Raw genomic sequence first — 19,898 nt, forward strand, 5'->3', positions numbered from 1 at the left:
GATCTGCCGCACTCCTCACCCCCAGCGTCCTTCCACCAATGGTGGCCAGATCTGCCGCGCTCCTCACCCCCAGCGTCCTTCCACCGCGATGGTGGCCAGATCTGCCGCGCTCCTCACCCCCAGCGTCCTTCCACCAATGGTGGCCAGATCTGCTGCACTCCTCACCCCCAATGTCCTTCCAGCGATGGTGGCCAGATCTGCCACTCTCCTAACCCCCAACATCCTTCCACCAATGGCAGCCAGATCTGCCGCGCTCCTCAGCCCCAGCGTCCTTCCAGCGATGGTCGCCGGATCTGCCGCGCTCCTCACCCTTAGTGTCCTTCCACCGATGGCAGCCAGATCTGCCGCGCTCCTCAGCCCCAGCGTCCTTCCAGCGATGGCAGCCAGATCTGCCACTCTCCTAACCCCCAACATCCTTCCACCAATGGCAGCCAGACCTGCCGTGCTCCTCAGCCCCAGCATCTTTCCAGCGATGGTGGCCAGATCTGCCGCGCTCCTATCCCCAATGTCCTTCCACCGATGGCAGCCAGATCTGCCGCGCTCCTCATCCCCCCAGTGCCTTTCCACCAATGGTGGCCAGATCTGCCACGCTCCTTACCGCCCTCCTCATTCACCAATCTCTGCCCGTTCGGAGATGCATCTGGTTTTTCTGCACTTCTTCCCGGGGTTGCCATGGAGGAACACATTCTCGGTATGGACTCCGCTCGCCGTTTTTCCTTCTCTGAGAAGGCAGCGCAGTCCACGCTATTTACATGCAAATAAACCACCTAGCCAAATGAACGCACGGCGTCTGGGGACAGTTCGATTGGCTGCTCCTGCCTGAGCTTTCCTTTCATTACAAATGCTTAAAGCCGTCAGATTATATTCACCGCGGGACTCGTCATCAGCCAAACTCCATGCAGACATAAACCTCAATTCATGCAGTTTTGTATTCATTTAACAAATGATCCGATTTATCTTTACAATTGACATACAGCTAATATAAGTACCTGAATCTATGTTCCTATCATCCCCTACACAGCAGACTGAGAGGGGGAGGGGCAACACCAGGAGCCAATCAGGTGTGCTGCTGTTACATGTGCAGACAGGTGGGCCAAACCAAGAAAGCGGCTCAGGCTGCAGGTAGAGAGGTGACAATCTATTAGAGAAAGTGGTGTCACCATCCTGGCTGCACTGCCTGGAAGAGGTATATGAATCATCAAACTGGCCGGACAGAATAACAAATCCTTCAGCAGATAACACTAAACCAGTATATTTCTCACTATACCCAGAGTTCCGCTTTATTCTGACCTGCACCTAGAGAGTAGGCCAAGAGGTATGATGTGTACCAGGAGGTACAATGGATGCCAGGAGATATGGTGGGTACCAGGAGGTATGACAAATACCAGGAAGTATGATGGGTGCCAGGACGTACGATGGATGTCACAAGGTACTATGTGGGTACCAGGAGATACGATGGATGCCACAAGGGACGATGGCTACCGGGAGATACGATGGATGTCACAAGGTACTATGTGGGTACCAGGAGATACGATGGATGTCACAAGGTACTATGTGGCTACCGGGAGATACGATGGATGTCACAAGGTACTATGTGGGTACCAGGAGATATGATGGATGCCACAAGGTACTATGGGTACCAGAAGATACGATGGATGCCACAAGGTACTATGGGTACCAGAAGATACGATGGATGCCACAAGGTACTATGGGTACCAGAAGATACGATGGATGCCACAAGGTACTATGGGTACCAGAAGATACGATGGATGCCACAAGGTACTATGGGTACCAGGAGATACGATGGATGCCACAAGGTACTATGGGTACCAGGAGATACGATGGATGCCACAAGGTACTATGGGTACCAGAAGATACGATGGATGCCACAAGGTACTATGGGTACCAGGAGATACGATGGATGCCACAAGGTACTATGGGTACCAGGAGATACGATGGATGCCACAAGGTACTATGGGTACCAGGAGACATGATGGATGCCACAAGGTACTATGGGTACTGGAGATACGATGGATGTCACAAGGTACTATGGGTACCAGAAGATACGATAGATGTCACAAGGTATGATGGCTACTGGGAGATACGATGGATGTCACAAGGTACTATGTGGGTACCAGGAGATACGATGGATGCCACAAGGTACTATGGGTACCAGGAGACATGATGGATGCCACAAGGTATGATGGCTACTGGGAGATACGATGGATGTCACGAGGTACTATGTGGGTACCAGGAGATACGATGGATGCCACAAGGTACTATGGGTACCAGGAGACATGATGGATGCCACAAGGTATGATGGCTACTGGAGATACGATGGATGCCACAAGGTACTATGGGTACCAGAAGATACGATGGATGCCACAAGGTACTATGTGGGTACCAGGAGATACGATGGATGTCACAAGATACGATGGCCACAAGGAGATACGATGGGTACTAGGAGATACGATGGACGTAACAAGGTACTATGGGTACCAGGAGATACGATGGATGCCAGAAGATATAATGGATACACGCTGACTGCAGTCTCAGAGTGGGGGTGGGCACACTTGGCTGACAACACTGTCACCGCAATAGGAGTCTGTAGATTGCGTTGTCACCTGTGTGCAGAAGAAGGTGGATGCTGGAAGGATTGGCAGGTATTCTTATAGCAATTATGAGACCTCTACAGATTCCTGCTATAGTAAATGTACAAGTCAGCATGGGACGGAATCAATACTGATTGCAGTTCTAAACATTGGACGTGCTTGTTGCTTTCCAGCTTGTTCTGTCACCAACCTTCTCCCCTTATAATGGGAGGATTCATTCCACCAACAAAACACCGCTTAGTGAATCTTTTTGGGTTTGCGTAAAAATGAAAAAAAAAAACTCTATTGAATAAATTTCCATATCATAAACAGACATTGAATCTCGTTGGAAATTTGCCACTTCTGCTTCTTTACTCCCCTTTCACTTCAATGACTCAACAGGCTTAAGATAGGAGGTCAAATGTGCCTTTGTTGGATAACAGGGTTTAATTGCCAGAAACAATCGGGAAACTTGTCAACTGTATTAAAGAGCAATAAGAACGGACACTCTGGGGACCTCATACTGAACCAACCACTTTCCTCCCGATGAGAGGGATGGCAGATGTCCTCAAAGCATCGATAGGATGGAGTACCCAGGAAAGACCACGGAGCTCTGCATCCTGCCATGGATGATATCTTCACAGAGGGAACTTTCCAACAATTGTCTGATTTTCTTTTAAAGGCCAACCCAATCCAAAATCTGTTTCATTTGGGAAATTTAATGGACTAATTGCCTGCCAGCTTCCTATATCTCCTAGAAAATCCAATGGTGGGGTCTCCCAACAGTAGCTTTGCCTCCCCCCTTTCTCAATAAACCATAATGGGGAGGAGGGGATCGCTTTCTTGCTGTTTTTTTCTTACTTTATTCTACTTTATGGAGAGTCCATTAGAGAAACATTGTGGTCAATATTCCTATCGCACATGTTCCTGGAAAGTATGGCTCATAAAATGGTGGGTGGTGTAGCGATTACCAGTTGGGTCCTGGAAAGATCAAGCAAGTGTACATATTCACCAGCAAACCATGGATCGACAACTTCCGTCCAAAGGCATGTGATGACGAAGGGGCCCTGCGTGGCTCAGAAACATTGTACTTCTCTTTGTTTTGTTTTTGTTTGGTTTTGTAATTGCTGTGGAAAGTGGTCAAAAAATGCAAACACCGGTGAGGATATCTCTCCATCTCTGTCCTTAGAAGATGCAGCAAACTAGTTTCAGTTCAGAATCTTGTCACCAACCACTTAATAGATGGCATTGCCGTATACAATAGTCGATCATTAGGGGGGTACTTTGTAAATAATAGTCGATCATTAGGGGGGTACTTTGTAAATAATAGTCGATCATTAGGGGGGTACTTTGTAAATAATAGTCGATCATTAGGGGGGTACTTTGTAAATAATAGTCGATCATTAGGGGGGTACTTTGTATATAATAGTCGATCATTAGGGGGGTACTTTGTAAATAATAGTCGATCATTAGGGGGGTACTTTGTAAATAATAGTCGATCATTAGGGGGGTACTTTGTAAATAATAGTCGATCATTAGGGGGGTACTTTGTAAATAATAGTCAATCATTAGGGGGGGACTTTGTATATAATAGTCGATCATTAGCTTTGCACTTTGTATATAATAGTCGATCATTAGCTTTGCAACTGGGATGTTCAGACTTCAGCAGAAAAAAAAATTGGGTTGAACAATTTATTATTGAAAGACTAATTCACACATGCGGCCATCTTGCTTTTGGGTGAAGGGATAATCCATGTGTTACGTGTTAATTGTTCGGAAGTGCCTTTACTTCTACTAAAGCTTACTTTACCTGCCTGATTTGGAAAGCGTCTCTTCCTCTTTTCATGGCGCTATTTCCATGTGGAGCTTTACTACACAGTGATCGGCTGGTATACCCAGAGGTGTAATCGTTTGTTAAAAATCCCCGAAGCAGGTTGGAGGTTCCATACGATATCATAACAAGCGTTACTTGACCTCTCCTCAGTGAAGGTCGTCCTTTGTCCGGGAAGCCCCCACCTTTATACACTGTGGTGGTCCTATCGCTGAAAGGCTTTCAGGGTATTGGGATACACTCTCTAGTTTTCGTTTTGCCCTAAACTGAGAAGAAAGCCCACCTCTGGATTTTCCTTTAGACTTTTCAGTTTATACTTTTCATGCATTTCATGTGACTGTTTAGGTCCCTCAGAATAATCCCCAACGACATCATAACCAATTTACAGTGCCTGGAAAAAGTATTCACACCCCTTGAAATTCCCCACATTTTGTCATGTTACAACCAAAACCGTAAATGTATTTTATTGGGATTTTATGTGATCGACCAACACAAAGTGTCACATAATTGTGAAGTGGAAGGAAAATGATAAATGATACAAATAAATATGTGAAAAGTGTGGGGGGAGGGGCATTTGTATGGCGCCCCCCGGAGTCAATACTTTGTAGAACCCCCTTTCTCTATAAGTCTTTTTGGGGGTGTCTCTACCAGCTTTGCACATCTAGAGAGGACATTTCTGCCCATTCTTCTTTGTAAAATATCTCAAGCTCTGTCTGATTGGATGGAGAGCGTCTGTGAACAGCAATTTTCAAGTCTTGCCACAGATTCTCAATGTGATTTAGGTCTGGACTGTGACTGGGCCATTCTAACACATGAATATGCTTTGATCTAAACCATTCCATTGTAGCTCTGGCTGGATGTTTCGGGTCGTTGTCCTGCTGGAAGGTGAACCTCCGCCCCAGTCTCAAGTCTTTTGTAGACTCTAACAGGTTTTCTTCTAAGATTGTCCTGTATTTGTCTCCATCCATCTTCCCATCAACTCTGACCAGCTTCCCTGTCCCTGCTGAAGAAAAGCACCCCCACCACATGATGCTGCCACCACCATGTTTCACGGTGGGGATGGTGTGTTCAGGGTGATGGGCAGTGTTAGTTTTCCCCACACATAGCGTTTTACTTTTAGGCCATAAAGTAGAATTTTGGTCTCCTCTGACCAGATCACCTTCTTCCACATGTTTGCTGTGTCCTCCACATGGCTTCTCACAAACTACAAACAGGACTTCTTATGACTTTCTTTCACCAATGTCTTTCTTCTTGTCACTCTTCCATAAAGGGCAGATTTGTGGAGAACACGACTAATAGTTGTCCTGTGGACAGATTCTCCCACCTGAGCTGTGGATCTCTGCAGCTCCTCCAGAGTTACCATGGACCTCTTGGCTCTTCTCTGATGAATGCTCTCCTTGCCCGGCCGGTCAGTTTAGGTGGACGGCCATGTCTTGGTAGGTTTGCAGTTGTGCCATACTCTTTCCATTTTCCGATGACGGATTGAACAGAGCTCCGTGAGATGGTCAAAGCTTGGGAGATTTTTTTTATAACCTAACCCTGCTTTATACTTCTCCACAACTTTATCCCTGACCTGTCTGGTGTGTTCCTTGGCCTTCATGATGTTTGTTCACTAAGGTTCTCTAACAAACATCAGAGGGCTTCACGGAACAGCTGAATTTTTTTTTTCTGAGATTACATTACATACAGGTGTTTTTACTAATTAGATGACTTCTGAAGGCAATTGGTTCCTCTAGATTTTAGTAAGGGGTATCAGAGTAAAGGGGGCTGAATACAAATGCCCCCCCCCACACTTTTCACATATTTATTTGTATCATTTATAATTTTCCTTCCACTTCACAATTATGTGACACTTTGTGTTGGTCTATCACATAAAATCCCAATAAAATACATTTACGGTTTTGGTTGTAACAAAATGTGGGAAATATCAAGGGGTATGAATACTTTTTCAAGGCACCGTAAGTACAGAAGTAAGGTGAAAATATTTTATGCAGACATAATATTTGAATGGTATGTATTAAGCTACAAATGTCAGAATACATTTTCCTGTGTTGTGTGAAGTCGGAGGATGGGCGTGTTTTGTGTTAATCAGCAATCTCGGAGTCGATAGACTGGCCACAATCTACACTCAGCCGGAGCTGCTCATTACTTTCAAGTTGACATTATAAAGGCTGTTAAAATGGAAATTTCAAGATAAGCTTCCATTAATTTGTCAAGGATCTCACACCAACACATACTTTATCCTTCTCCTAAGCGGCACTTTTGCTTTTAATCATTAATGAGTGAAGAACAATATGAGTCGGGTCGATCAGACGGCACCACGCACTCCTCTGATGTACGACTTACTGTATCTGGATAATGAGGTCAAAGCGATAAAAAGAGAAATATTTCACATTCATTTATTTTCTCTTTATTTCAGTTCATCAAATCGCTCGTCCTCTTTAGTTTTTGAGATTCGTGAATATTATGTTGGGTATGCAGTGATTTTTTTTTTTTTCCCAAGCCTGCAGTGCAATTTGCAAAAACAAAACCCCAAAAGTAACCCAAAAGGGATTTGTGAACGCACAAAAAAGTGCCCTTAGGGTGTGTCATATGCCCCCCCCCCTCAGAGAGGAAGGACCCTTCCCTGACCCCCTGGGGCATGAGATTCCTGATGGGGAGGCACACTTAGGTGCACCTAGCCAAAAGGCCTAGCAGACCCTGACCTGAGGGCCACACATCCTTTGCCTAGACTTTGCGGTAGGCTCAAAGATCCACACCCTACAATTCACATGTAAAAGACACATATATAAGTGTAGAGTGACGAACACGTGAGGGGAATAATAAATAGGAAAAAAGTAAAAAAAACAAAAGTGCAATGCCTCGGCGGCCTGGTATCGAAGATGTTCTGCAGTGATAGTCCTCCTGGGTGGAGAGAAGAGAAGGACCACCGAAAATTCTAACATACGTGCCAAGTGGCCCTCATTTTCTTTTACAGACTCAGGTTATAGAGGTTCATGTTTTCGTTTTTTGCCTCCTACCCAAAAAATCTTATCTAATCTGATTTTCAGTCTTATACTGACTCTTTGTGGGTTTTTAAAACTCTGGCCAAAAATGTTGTTTTATTTTAACATTTGATTTTGAAGCGAATGAAGGGATTTTCCTGAATGAAAACCACATTCACTGTTGGAAATTTGTTCAAGAAAAATTTTCCATCCTGCTCCTTCGCATTTTGTCATTATTGCAGTTAAAACCTAACGTTAGTTTGACCCCACTAACCATTCAAAAAATGAACAAATGTTCCTTAAACAAGAGATTTCTAATGAAATTCTGTCAGTCTATAACTTGAGTGGTTCCTGGTGGTGTGCAATTTAGGCCGGGCAGAATTATTACCTCCGGTCATTGTCAGCAGGAGTTCTGGCCATCTTTGGTTACCTTAGTATTTCTGGTATGGTCTTCCCACTGAGGACCTGAACCCAGTCTGGCCATCTGTGGTCACCTTAGTACCTTGTATAAGGTCTTCTCTTTAAGGATGGGAGCCTCTATATAATCCCTTCGCATCTTTGGTCACCTTAGTACCTCCTGTATGTTCTCTCCTGGGATGGGATGTGCTAAATGCAGGCCTCTATATTATCCCTTCACATTGATGATTGGAACTCAGTCTGGCCATCTTTGGTCACCTTAGTACCTCCTGTATGTTCTCTCCTGGGATGGGATGTGCTAAATGCAGGCCTCTATATTATCCCTTCACATTGAGGATTTGAACTCAGTCTGGCCATCTTTGGTCACCTTAGTACCTTCTATATGGTCTTCTCTCCTGGGATGGGATGTGTTAAATGCAGGCCTCTATATTATCCCTTCACATTGAGGATTTGAACTGTCTGGCCATCTTTGGTCACCTTAGTACCTTCTGTATGTTCTTCTCTCCTGGGATGGGATGTGTTGAATGCAGGCCTCTATATTATCCCTTCACATTGAGGACTTGAACTCAGTCTGGCCATTTTTGGTCACCTTAGTACCTTCTGTATGTTCTTCCCTTCTGGGATGGGATGTCCCAGATGGAAGCCTCTATATTTTCCTTTAATACTGAGGACCTTTGCTCACACTTGAACTTTCTGACACCAGCCGCGGTTCCTTTTGTCTCTTCCTCGAGCCGCTCTCCTCCCTGCTGTGACCGGGAGACATTGGGGCTTTTCTGTCTTGTATAGCCTTTGTGTACTCATTAAAAAAGAATCAAAAAATCTATTGAGTGCACGTTTTAATGTAACACAGATGTGGGCCTCACCAGGCTTTGCTCTGCTTTTCAGATTCAGAAGAGGTTCTTATTATTTACAGAAAGAAACTTGAGACAGTGGAACAGACTGTAGTTATAAAAAAAAAAAAAAAAATCTAGCGAGTTGAGAGGAATGTGACTTGCCATCCAGACCAAACAGAGCCGTCTGGCAAGCCTTGAAGGACTGCTTGTCCATACTGTTCATTCTAACACTTGGACGAAATGGTTGAGGTGAAAATCCTCATGACGCTGGACGGACTCTATTACCGCGGTGAATGTTCTGCTACCCGTGTTGCCGGCGACAGAAGCATCTTTGTTCTGAGGGCCGGTTCCCCCTCTCCCCACTTCCTCTGTATACATTCCTTTTTACTTAGAACTAAACGTTCCTGGAGACCGGAGAACTGGAATCCATAAGCAGCCGGATATTTTATTGCATTTTCTCCTAAACTGGTAATGTGGTGGAAGCCAGAGAGGTGGATTTCAATGAAAATAATCCATGGCCCCCTTTGTTCCTGATTTCCCACTAGATGGATGTCATTTTCATATGGAGACGCCGGTGATGGAAACCATTCAACTAAATAAGTGTCAGATGGATTTGGTTTTATAGGTTGGCTCCATGGCCTGTAGACCAGTCCTCAGAAGAATGAAATGTGTCCACCTCAGCATTAACTAAACAGAGACCACATTTTGGCTGCGGTCATACGTGCCGGCTCCAGCCAAAAATGATTTTTGTTCTTTTAATTTTGAATAGAATGAGGGAAGGTTTATAACCGCATGCAGGTTTTTATTATTGATTTAGTGTGGTCACCAGAACAGGAAATGAAAGTCTTCTCCTCAATGGGGACACAGGGAGCAAAACAGACCAAGAGCAATAAAAACTTGGCAGAGGTTCTGACCCTTCTCAATTCTTTCCAAAACTAGTACCCAATAAAATAAAGTTCTGGCCTTTAAAAATTCTCTTTAACCACTTAAGGACCAGAAGAATTTACCCCCTTTCATGACCAGGCCATTTTTTGAGATTCAGCACTGCGTCCCTTTAGCTGAGAATTGCGCGGGCGTGCGACGTTGCACACAAACAAAATATATGTTCTTTTTTTCCCCACAAATAGGGATTTCTTTTGGTGGTATTTGATCACCTCTGCGGTTTATTTTTTGTGCTATAAACAAAAAAAAGCGACAATTTTGAAAAAATGATTTTTTACTTTTTGCTATAATAAATATCCAAAAATATATATAAAAAAAATTCTTCCTCAGTTTAGTCCGATACGTATTCTTCTACATATTTTTGGTAAAAAAATCACAATAAGCGTATATTGATTGGTTTGCGCAAAAGTTATAGCGTCTACAAAATAGGGGAGAGATTTATAGCATTTTTTTAAACATTTTTTTTTACTAGTAATGGCGGCGATCAGCGATTTTTATCGGAACTGCGACATTGCGGCGGACAGATCGGACATTTTTGACACTTTTTTGGGACCATTGACATTTATACAGAGCTAAAAATAGCCACTGATTACTGTATAAACGTCACTGGCAGGGAAGGGGTTAACACTAGGGGGCGATCAAGGGGTTAAATGTGTTCCCTGGGAGGTGTTTCTAACTGTGGGGGGGAGGGGACTGACTGGAGGAGAGAGATCGCTGTTCCTAATCACTAGGAACAGCAGATCTCTCTCTCCTCCCCTGACAGAATGGGGACATTACATTGACAGATCTCTCTCGGGAGCAATCGGGGGGGAGGGGGTGCCGGTGGAAATCGCAGCCACCAGACACACACATCGGCTCTGGCGGCGTGCACGCGCCCCCTAGTGGTCTTAAAGCGGCCGATGTACAATGACGGCGATTCGCCCAGGAGAGTATAACTGCGCCAGGCTGTTATAAAGAGGAACTCCACTCATTATTTAAACCATTTGGAGTCTACAGATAATGGATCTGGTCGGCATTTACCTGCCCATGGAGTCCTGCAGCCGATTCTTCTCATCTTGGATACGGGAGTCGGCTCTAACTTCCTAATGAATCACTACCGCCCCTCCCCCCAGTGCACATGTGCGAGACTGTGCAGAGATTGGTCATACAGGGGCGTGTCCCAGGAGGCTGGGGGGAAGGGGAGGAATGATGTCATCCTTGCCTAGGCTTGAGGAAGTGGGGGCGGGGAGGTGCTTGTATCCTCCCATAATACCATATTTCACCATCCGGTGCAGCCGCAAGTGACCTCAATGACCTCTACAACTTTGTCCAAGAAAACCGGAAAGGTGTGACCAGAGAGCTGAGGTCACCGCCCCTCCTGGAGGGTGGAAGTTCACCTCTCCACCACACAATCCACCTTGTCTGCCATGTACAGCTGCACCACATTCTGCACCTTCCAGTTATAGTAAATCTCCCCCTATGGGGGGGGTTACCTCATTCTGGCTCATCCAATCAGAGAATGCTTTGCAATCATTAGGAAAATCCAATGCATTCCCAGCCATGCAGCCGACCTCATCAGTTCCCAATGCAGCTGGACAGACGATCGGCGCAGCACATGGAAGCAAGTGGAGATCACAGTAGTAATACTGTAGTAGTGTTGTAGTAATGGTGTATTAGTGGTGTAGTAATACTCTAGTAGCGGTGCCTACCAGCTTCTAGAGGGATCTCACAGGTTTGGTATATACCGGCCTTTTCCAACAAAGGTGCCTTTCGGTTTCTTCAGGGGTGTCTTGGCACAATCCCTAAAAAAACTGCCCATAATAGTTTATAAGCCGGCGGGTGGATGAAGCCTTTAAGTTACATAAAGTCTCAGGATTACATTGTGCACCATTACAACCTTCCAGCCACCAGTGTCTTGCCGAGAAAGTTCCCCCGGCGGATAAGGACCCCTCCCTCTACTGCGCAGGCGCAGCGCTTGCGCAGTAGGAACAACAAGGGAGCCGCCGAAAAGAGCCGAAGCTGAACACCTGAGTCAGCTGTACACGGCGCCTGCGCACTACATTCTACCCTATGTCCACATTAAAGCCCCACCAGAAGCCCCACCAGCTTTTTTAGCTTTTTACATTTTAGAATGAGAAACACCGATATATATATATATATATATATATATATATATATATATATATATATATATATATATATATATATATATATATATATATATATATACCAGATATAGATGGTCCAATGTAATGATGTAAGAACATCCACACCTGGAATTGAGCTTTATATATATACAGGGGATACGAAATATTGGAATTGTAGTATTGGATGATATTTTGCCCCGGTACCTGACATCCCCCCCCCCCCCGTCCCGTCATTCACATCTATAAGATATTTATCTCCTGTCAGTGTGATGAAGAACGCATTCTGAGCTCACCGGCGGATAGAAAGGCACTTTGCCAGCCGCCGGGAATATAGATGAGGAAAGCTGGAGAAGGTCTCTATATATCCATGATGGGTCTGTCAGTGTTCTGCCCTGGCAGCACCCCTTCCTTCACAAAGTTCTGGAGATCCCCCTTACCCTTCATTGTATGGAGAGCCTTGGAAATCCCCCATGCCCTCATTGTGTGGAGATCCTTGTAGATCCCCCATACCCTCCATTGTATGGAGAGCCTTGGAGAGCCCCCATACCCTTCATTGTATGAAGAGCCTTGGAGATCACCCATACCCTCCATTGTATGGAGAGCCTTGGAGATCCCCCATACCCTTCATTGTATGGAGAGCCTTGGAGATCCCCCATACCCTTCATTGTATGGAGAGCCTTGGAGATCACCCATACCCTCCATTGTATGGAGAGCCTTGGAGATCCCCCATACCCTTCATTGTATGGAGAGCCTTGGAGATCCCCCATACCCTTCATTGTATGGAGGGCCTTGGAGATCCCCCATACCCTTCATTGTATGGAGAGCCTTGGAAATCCCCCATACCCTTCATTGTATGGAGAGCCTTGGAAATCCCCCATACCCTTCATTGTATGGTGGGCCTTGGAGATCCCCCATACCCTTCATTTTATGGAGAGCCTTGGAGATCCCCCATACTCTTCATTGTATGGAGAGCCTTAGAAGTCCCCCATACCCTTCATTGTATGGAGAGCCTTAGAAGTCCCTCATACCCTTCATTGTATGGAGAGCCTTGGAGATCCCCCATACCCTTCATTGTATGGAAAGCCTTGGAAATCCCCCATACCCTACATTGTATGGAGAGCCTTGGAGATCCCCCATACCCTTCATTGTATGGAGAGCCTTGGAGATCCCCCATACCCTTCATTGTTTGGAGAGCCTTGGAAATCCCCCATACCCTTCATTGTATGGAGGGCCTTGGAGATCCCCCATACCCTTCATTGTATGGAGAGCCTTAGAAGTCCCCCATACCCTTCATTGTATGGAGAGCCTTGGAAATCCCCCATACCCTCCATTGTATGGAGAGCCTTGTAAAGTACAGCTATGCCCACCTATGTATGTACTTAGGTCTATGACTGCTCTGTTTATAGATCTGCCCAGGTGTATAAATATTTTGGTACTGTATATAAATACCCAGGTGTATAAATACTCAGGTACTGTATATAAATACTCGGGTCCTGTATATAAATACCCAGGTATATAAATACTCAGGTCCTGTATATAAATACTCAGGTCCTGTATATAAATACCCAGGTGTATAAATACGTAGGTCCTGTATATAAATGCCCAGGTATATAAATACTCAGGTACTGTATATAAATACACAGGTCCTGTATATAAATACTCAGGTCCTGTATATAAATGCCCGGGTATATAAATGCTCGGGAATACTGAATAGATTTGGTTTTATCCCGCTCTTTTGTTTTTCCCGGGTGAAGGGCAGCGATGGGCTCTTACACCATGCGGTATATTTCTCTATGGAAGAAGTGAAGATTGTTCTGTTTGGAGGAGTTTTAACGATCGGACGTTTTGTTCTTCTAGGATGCAGGTTCAGAGGGTGAGGAGACCACGGTGCTGCACCAGTCCTCAGGGACTTCTTCCCAGATACTCCGATATCCAGGCTGAGGGACAAGAACAACTCTTCAGACTGACAGACAACATCCAGGATGAGTTGTAAGTGTCGGTGACCAGAGTCGCCCCCTCCCCCCTCTGATTTATACTCGCTCTAGTGATCGATCCTATGAGCAGATGTTTGACCTGGCGGAGGCCTTGCTTGTCAGGTGCACTGGGTGAATTATTGAGGATCTGGTGGGTTGTTGATGAATTATAAATATTGTATACAATAAACAGTCACACAGTTTTCTGTCAAGTCACTAATTCTCCGGAAACTTCTAGTCCCCCATTTCAGGTAGAACGTTGGTACCAGTTGGGTGTTTGGCTCCTGGTGTCTGTCCATTGGTTTGTATGTCATCTGTAGTTGGCACCCTATAATATATAATGTACAAGTCTGTATAATATGGTGCTTTATACACAAAGGATAGTGATCAGGGTATATTCAGTCTTTAGGCAACCAGAGGTCCTCTGGAGACACTAATGAGCAGAAGATTGCCAGGCTGTCCTCATCTCCTGATGCTTGCTTGGAATCTTCGAATTTTGAATGTCCCTGATTTAAAGTCTACAACTATACCGTGTGTTCCATGGCTCTACCACCACCCCCTCTCCCAGTCCTATGTAACTTCAGAAAACAGCAATGTTGATGTCATGACTGGTAAAAATTGGAGTATGCAATATCCCCTCCCCCCCCTCTTATGACAAATTATTATTATTATTATTCTTCAGGATTTATATAGCGCCAACAGTTTACGCAGCGCTTTACAATATAAAAGGGAGACAATACAGTTATAATATAATACAATACAATACAATAGGATTAAGAGGGCCCTGCTCAGAAGAGCTTACAATCTAATAGGGTGGGGCAGGTGGTACAAAAGGTTGTAACTGTGGGGAATGAGCTGGTGGAAGTGGGAGGAGATTAGTTGGAGACGTGATAGGCTTTCCTGAAGAGATGAGTTTTCAGGGATTGCCTGAAGGTAGCAAGAGTAGGGGATAGCCGGATAGATGGAGGTAGCGAGTTCCAGAGGATGGGAGAGGCTCTGGAGAAATCCTGGAGACGAGCATGAGAGGAGGAGATGAGAGAGCTTGAAAGCAGGAGGTCTTGAGAGGAGCGGAGAGGAGGATTTGGGTGATATTTGGAGACAAGATTGGTGATGTAGCTCGGGGCAGAGTTGTGAATGGCTTTGCATGTTGTGGTTAGAATTTTGAATTTAATTCGCTGGGTGATTGGGAGCAAGTGTAGGGATTGAAGTAGAGGGTTGGCAGACACTGAGCGGTTGGTAAGGTGGATAAGTCTGACAGCAGCATTCATGATAGACTGAAGAGGGGAGGAGTCTATGGAGAGGTAAGCCAATGAGAAGGGAGTTGTAATAGTCATGACGAGAGATAACAAGGGAGTGAATGAGGAGTTTGGTGGTTTCATTTGATAAAAAGGGGTGAATTTTAGAGATGTTATGAAGGTGAATTCTACAAACTTTTGACAATGATTGGACTTGAGGCTGAAATGACAAGTCGGAGTCTAGGATTACACCGAGGACCCTGACGTGAGGGGAGGGACTGATGGCTGCATTGTTGATTTTGATGGAAAAGTCATGGAGGGGTGCGGGGGCGGGGGAGAATATTAATAGCTCAGTTTTAGAGAGATTTAGTTGAAGGAAGTGGTGTGACATCCATGCTGATATGTCAGTTAGTAAGTTAGTAATGCGAGAGGAGACTGAAGGAGTGAGGTGAGGAGTAGACAGATAGATTTGGGTGTCAATAGATCCATTTGGTCCCCTATTATGTCTTATGGCTAAATAACACTTTCTTCATCCAACCTGTCTTCACAAAAACTACACACAAAGGCAATGTGAAGGAACAAATGTTGCAAATCACTCACTATAAGGCCAAATATTTGTGGACCTCTGACCATCACACCTACCTACATGGTAAAAGTCCCCAAATCCCCGCCAGGACTACCAGAATTCCCACTCTGTGCACAATGGTGAGCCAGGTCTTCTCATCCAACATCAGTACCTGACCTCATAAATGGGCATAAATTCCCACAGACACCCTCCAACATTTTGTGGGAAGCCTTCCCAGAAAAGTAAAGCCAGCTCCATAAAGACATGTGACCAGTTTGGTGTGGAGGAACTGGAGTGTCCTGTACAGAGCCCTGACCTCCTCCCTACTGATCCCCTGACCTCATCCCTACTGACCACCTGACCTCATCCCTACTGACCACCTGACCTCATCCCTACTGATCACCTGACCTCCTCCCTACTGATCACCTGACCTCCTCCCATACTGATCACCTGACCTCCTCCGATACTGATCACCTGACCTCCTCCGATACTGATCACCTGACCTCATCCCTACTGATCACCTGACCTCCTCCCTGCTGATCACCTGACCTCCTCCCTACTGATCACCTGACCTCATCCCTACTGATCACCTGACCTCATCCCTACTGATCACCTGACCTCATCCCTACTGATCACCTGACCTCCTCCGATACTGATCACCTGACCTCCTCCGATACTGATCACCTGACCTCCTCCCTACTGATCACCTGACCTCATCCCTACTGATCACCTGACCTCCTCCCTGCTGATCACCTGACCTCCTCCCTGCTGATCACCTGACCTCCTCCCTGCTGATCACCTGACCTCCTCCCTACTGATCACCTGACCTCATCCCTACTGACCACCTGACCTCATCCCTACTGACCACCTGACCTCATCCCTACTGACCACCTGACCTCCTCCCATACTGATCACCTGACCACCTCCCATACTGATCACCTGACCACCTCCCATACTGATCACCTGACCTCATCCCGACCGATCACCTGACCTCCTCCCGACCGATCACCTGACCTCATCCTTACTGATCACCTGACCTCATCCCTACTGATCACCTGACCTCCTCCTTACTGATCACCTGACCTCCTCCCTACTGATCCCCTGACCTCCTCCCTACTGATCCCCTGACCTCATCCCTACTGATCACCTGACCTCCTCCCTACTGATCACCTGACCTCCTCCCTACTGATCACCTGACCTCCTCCCTACTGATCACCTGACCTCCTCCCTACTGATCACCTGACCTCATCCCTACTGATCCCCTGATCTCCTCCCTACTGATCACCTGACCTCACCCTTACTGATCACCTGACCTCCTCCCTACTGATCACCTGACCTCACCCTTACTGATCACCTGACCTCCTCCCTACTGATCACCTGACCTCATCCCTACTGATCACCTGACCTCATCCCTACTGATCACCTGACCTCCTCCCATACTGATCACCTTTTGGATAAAATGGAACATTGATGGTGAGCCAGGTCTTCTCATCCCACATCATTACCTGACCTCACAGATCTTGAAAAAGCATGGAGGGTTGTCGTAGCTACAAAGGGGGATCCATATTAATGGAGATGGGGGGAGGGGTGTCACTCCATATGACCATGCTTTTAGAATGGGATGGGGCCAGTAAGCTGTCGTATACAGGAGGGGTCATGGTCAGGAGTCCACCAACCTTTGAACATATAGTGTAGAATGACTGACAGGACATATAAATGAAAGGTTGGACTTGTATGGCCTCCGATGAGCAGATTGTCCAATAGCGGTTTATAGCCGACCTTCAATGTCTATAAATGTGGAAGTCACGCTTTGATTGTAGTAAAGATAACGGAATATTCCATTTGTGTCTCTCTTTGTCTTTTCTCAGCTTTATTGCTGTTGAACATATAGACAGTTACTGTGTGCTGATCTCCTCGAAAACCGCGTACTTCCTGAAGTGGGGCGAGTATGTGGACCGAGAAGCCATCTTCCTGGAAATTAAGTATGATGATTTGTACCACTGCCTTGTCTCCAAAGATCACGGGAAGATCTACGTCCAGCTCACCAAGAAGGCAGAAACTACAAGCAGCGGGATTGCCATTCCAGGGCCGTCCCACCAAAAACCAATGGTAGGTGCTCACCGACAGCCATGTTCTGTGATGTCATAGGGGTGACCTCAGACGTCTTCTAGTTCAGGTTTATATGGTCTTTCTACAGAACCTGTGTGCAGAGTATCTGCTGGGGTCTACTTTGTGTTAAAGCAGAATTCAAAATTTCCTTAAATAAAATTCCCAGGATAACGATCGTATTCCACACCATGCATTGTGATGTCATCCTTTGGTCTAGCCGGTTGTGCTGGTCTTTGTAATGACTGTCCAACCCTTTGTAAAATGTTGATGAAAACGTATTACACCAAAAAATTCCCGAGGTCTTCAACGTGGTCACCTGACACCCCCTTCATCTTTTACGACCATCAGTGGAGAGAGATGTCACCCTCCCCCCTGCTGGCTGGATGAGAGAGATGTCACTTCTTTGCTGACTGGATGAGAGAGATGTCACTTCTTTGCTGACTGAATGAGAGAGATGTCACTTCTTTGCTGACTGGATGAGAGAGATGTCACTTCTTTGCTGACTGGATGAGAGAGGTTGCTCCCTCGCTGGGTTACTTTAGTGAGGGGGAATATATTGCTCCTGCAACCATTGAGGGGACAACACATGGAAGCAGTGGAGTATTTCCTCTGTAGTTTTTAGCGATCTTTCCATTGACAATTGTCATTGGATATCCGATCGCTCTGAACCGAATATTGGATAGTTTGGCAGCCCTCTTCCTTTTCTCAGAAAATCAGGTACAAGAACTCAACAGAGTTTGGGGGTGCACTGCGTGCAGAGGTCAGATGTGTGCTACAGTCAGAGTGCAGAGGTCAGGGGTGCGCTATGTGCAGAGTTCAAGGGTGTGCTATGTACAGCATGCAGAGTTCAGGGGTGTGCTATGTACAGAGTGCAGGGTTCAGGGGTGTGCTATGTACAGAGTGCAGGGTTCAGGGGTGTGCTATGTACAGCATGCAGAGTTCAGGGGTGTGCTATGTACAGAGTGCAGGGTTCAGGGGTGTGCTATGTACAGAGTGCAGGGTTCAGGGGTGTGCTATGTGCAGAGTTCAAGGGTGTGCTATGTACAGCATGCAGAGTTCAGGGGTGTGCTATGTACAGAGTGCAGGGTTCAGGGGTGTGCTATGTACAGAGTGCAGGGTTCAGGGGTGTGCTATGTGCAGAGTTCAAGGGTGTGCTATGTACAGCATGCAGAGTTCAGGGGTGTGCTATGTACAGAGTGCAGGGTTCAGGGGTGTGCTATGTGCAGAGTTCAAGGGTGTGCTATGTACAGCATGCAGAGTTCAGGGGTGTGCTATGTACAGAGTGCAGGGTTCAGGGGTGTGCTATGTGCAGAGTTCAAGGGTGTGCTATGTACAGCATGCAGAGTTCAGGGGTGTGCTATGTACAGAGTGCAGGTTTCAGGGGTGTGCTATGTGCAGAGTTCAAGGGTGTGCTATGTACAGTGTGCAGGGTTCAGGGGTGTGCTATGTGCAGAGTTCAAGGGTGTGCTATGTACAGAGTTCAAGGGTGTGCTATGTACAGAGTGCAGGGTTCAGAGGTGCTCTATGTACAGAGTGCAGAGTTCAGGGGTGTGCTATGTACAGCATGCAGAGTTCAGGGGTGCACTATGTACAGAGTGCAGGGTTCAGGGGTGTGCTATGTACAGCATGCAGAGTTCAGGGGTGTGCTATGTACAGAGTGCAGGGTTCAGGGGTGTGCTATGTGCAGAATTCAAGGGTGTGCTATGTACAGTGTGCATAGCTCAGGGGCACGCTATGTACAGAGTTCAGGGGTGCACTATGTACAGCATGCAGAGTTCAGGGGTGCGCTGTGTGCAGGGTTCAGGGGTGCTCTGTGTGCAGAGTTCAGGGGTTCTCTGTGTGCAGAGTTCAGGGGTGCGCTATGTACAGTGTGCAGGGTTCAGGGGTGCGCTATGTACAGTGTGCAGGGTTCAGGGGTGCGCTATGTACAGTGTGCAGGGTTCAAAAGGACGCTATGTACAGTGTGCAGGGTTCAGGGGTGCGCTATGTACAGTGTGCAGGGTTCAGGGGTGCGCTATGTACAGTGTGCAGGGTTCAGAAGGACGCTGTGTGCAGGGTTCAGAAGGACGCTATGTACAGTGTGCAGGGTTCAGGGGTGCGCTATGTACAGAGTGCAGGGTTCAGAAGGACGCTATGTACAGTGTGCAGGGTTCAGAAGGACGCTATGTACAGTGTGCAGGGTTCAGAAGGACGCTATGTACAGTGTGCAGGGTTCAGGGGTGCGCTATGTACAGAGTGCAGGGTTCAGAAGGACGCTATGTACAGTGTGCAGGGTTCAGAAGGACGCTATGT

At 46.3% G+C, this 19,898-nt stretch overlaps 1 protein-coding gene across 1 annotated transcript in view; it reads left to right on the top strand.

Moving 5' to 3' along the window:
- Nucleotides 1–19,898, top strand: part of VPS13D (vacuolar protein sorting 13 homolog D) — a gene marked incomplete at its 5' end in the record, with an annotated part of 401,105 nt that overhangs the window by 378,972 nt on the left and 2,235 nt on the right. The window contains 2 exon segments of the mRNA XM_073603729.1: nucleotides 13,582–13,713; nucleotides 17,366–17,606. Coding sequence (XP_073459830.1) covers nucleotides 13,582–13,713; nucleotides 17,366–17,606 — 373 coding nt within the window.

This window comes from Aquarana catesbeiana, linkage group LG10 (assembly GCF_042186555.1).
Source record: "Aquarana catesbeiana isolate 2022-GZ linkage group LG10, ASM4218655v1, whole genome shotgun sequence".
Taxonomy (NCBI): domain Eukaryota; kingdom Metazoa; phylum Chordata; class Amphibia; order Anura; family Ranidae; genus Aquarana; species Aquarana catesbeiana.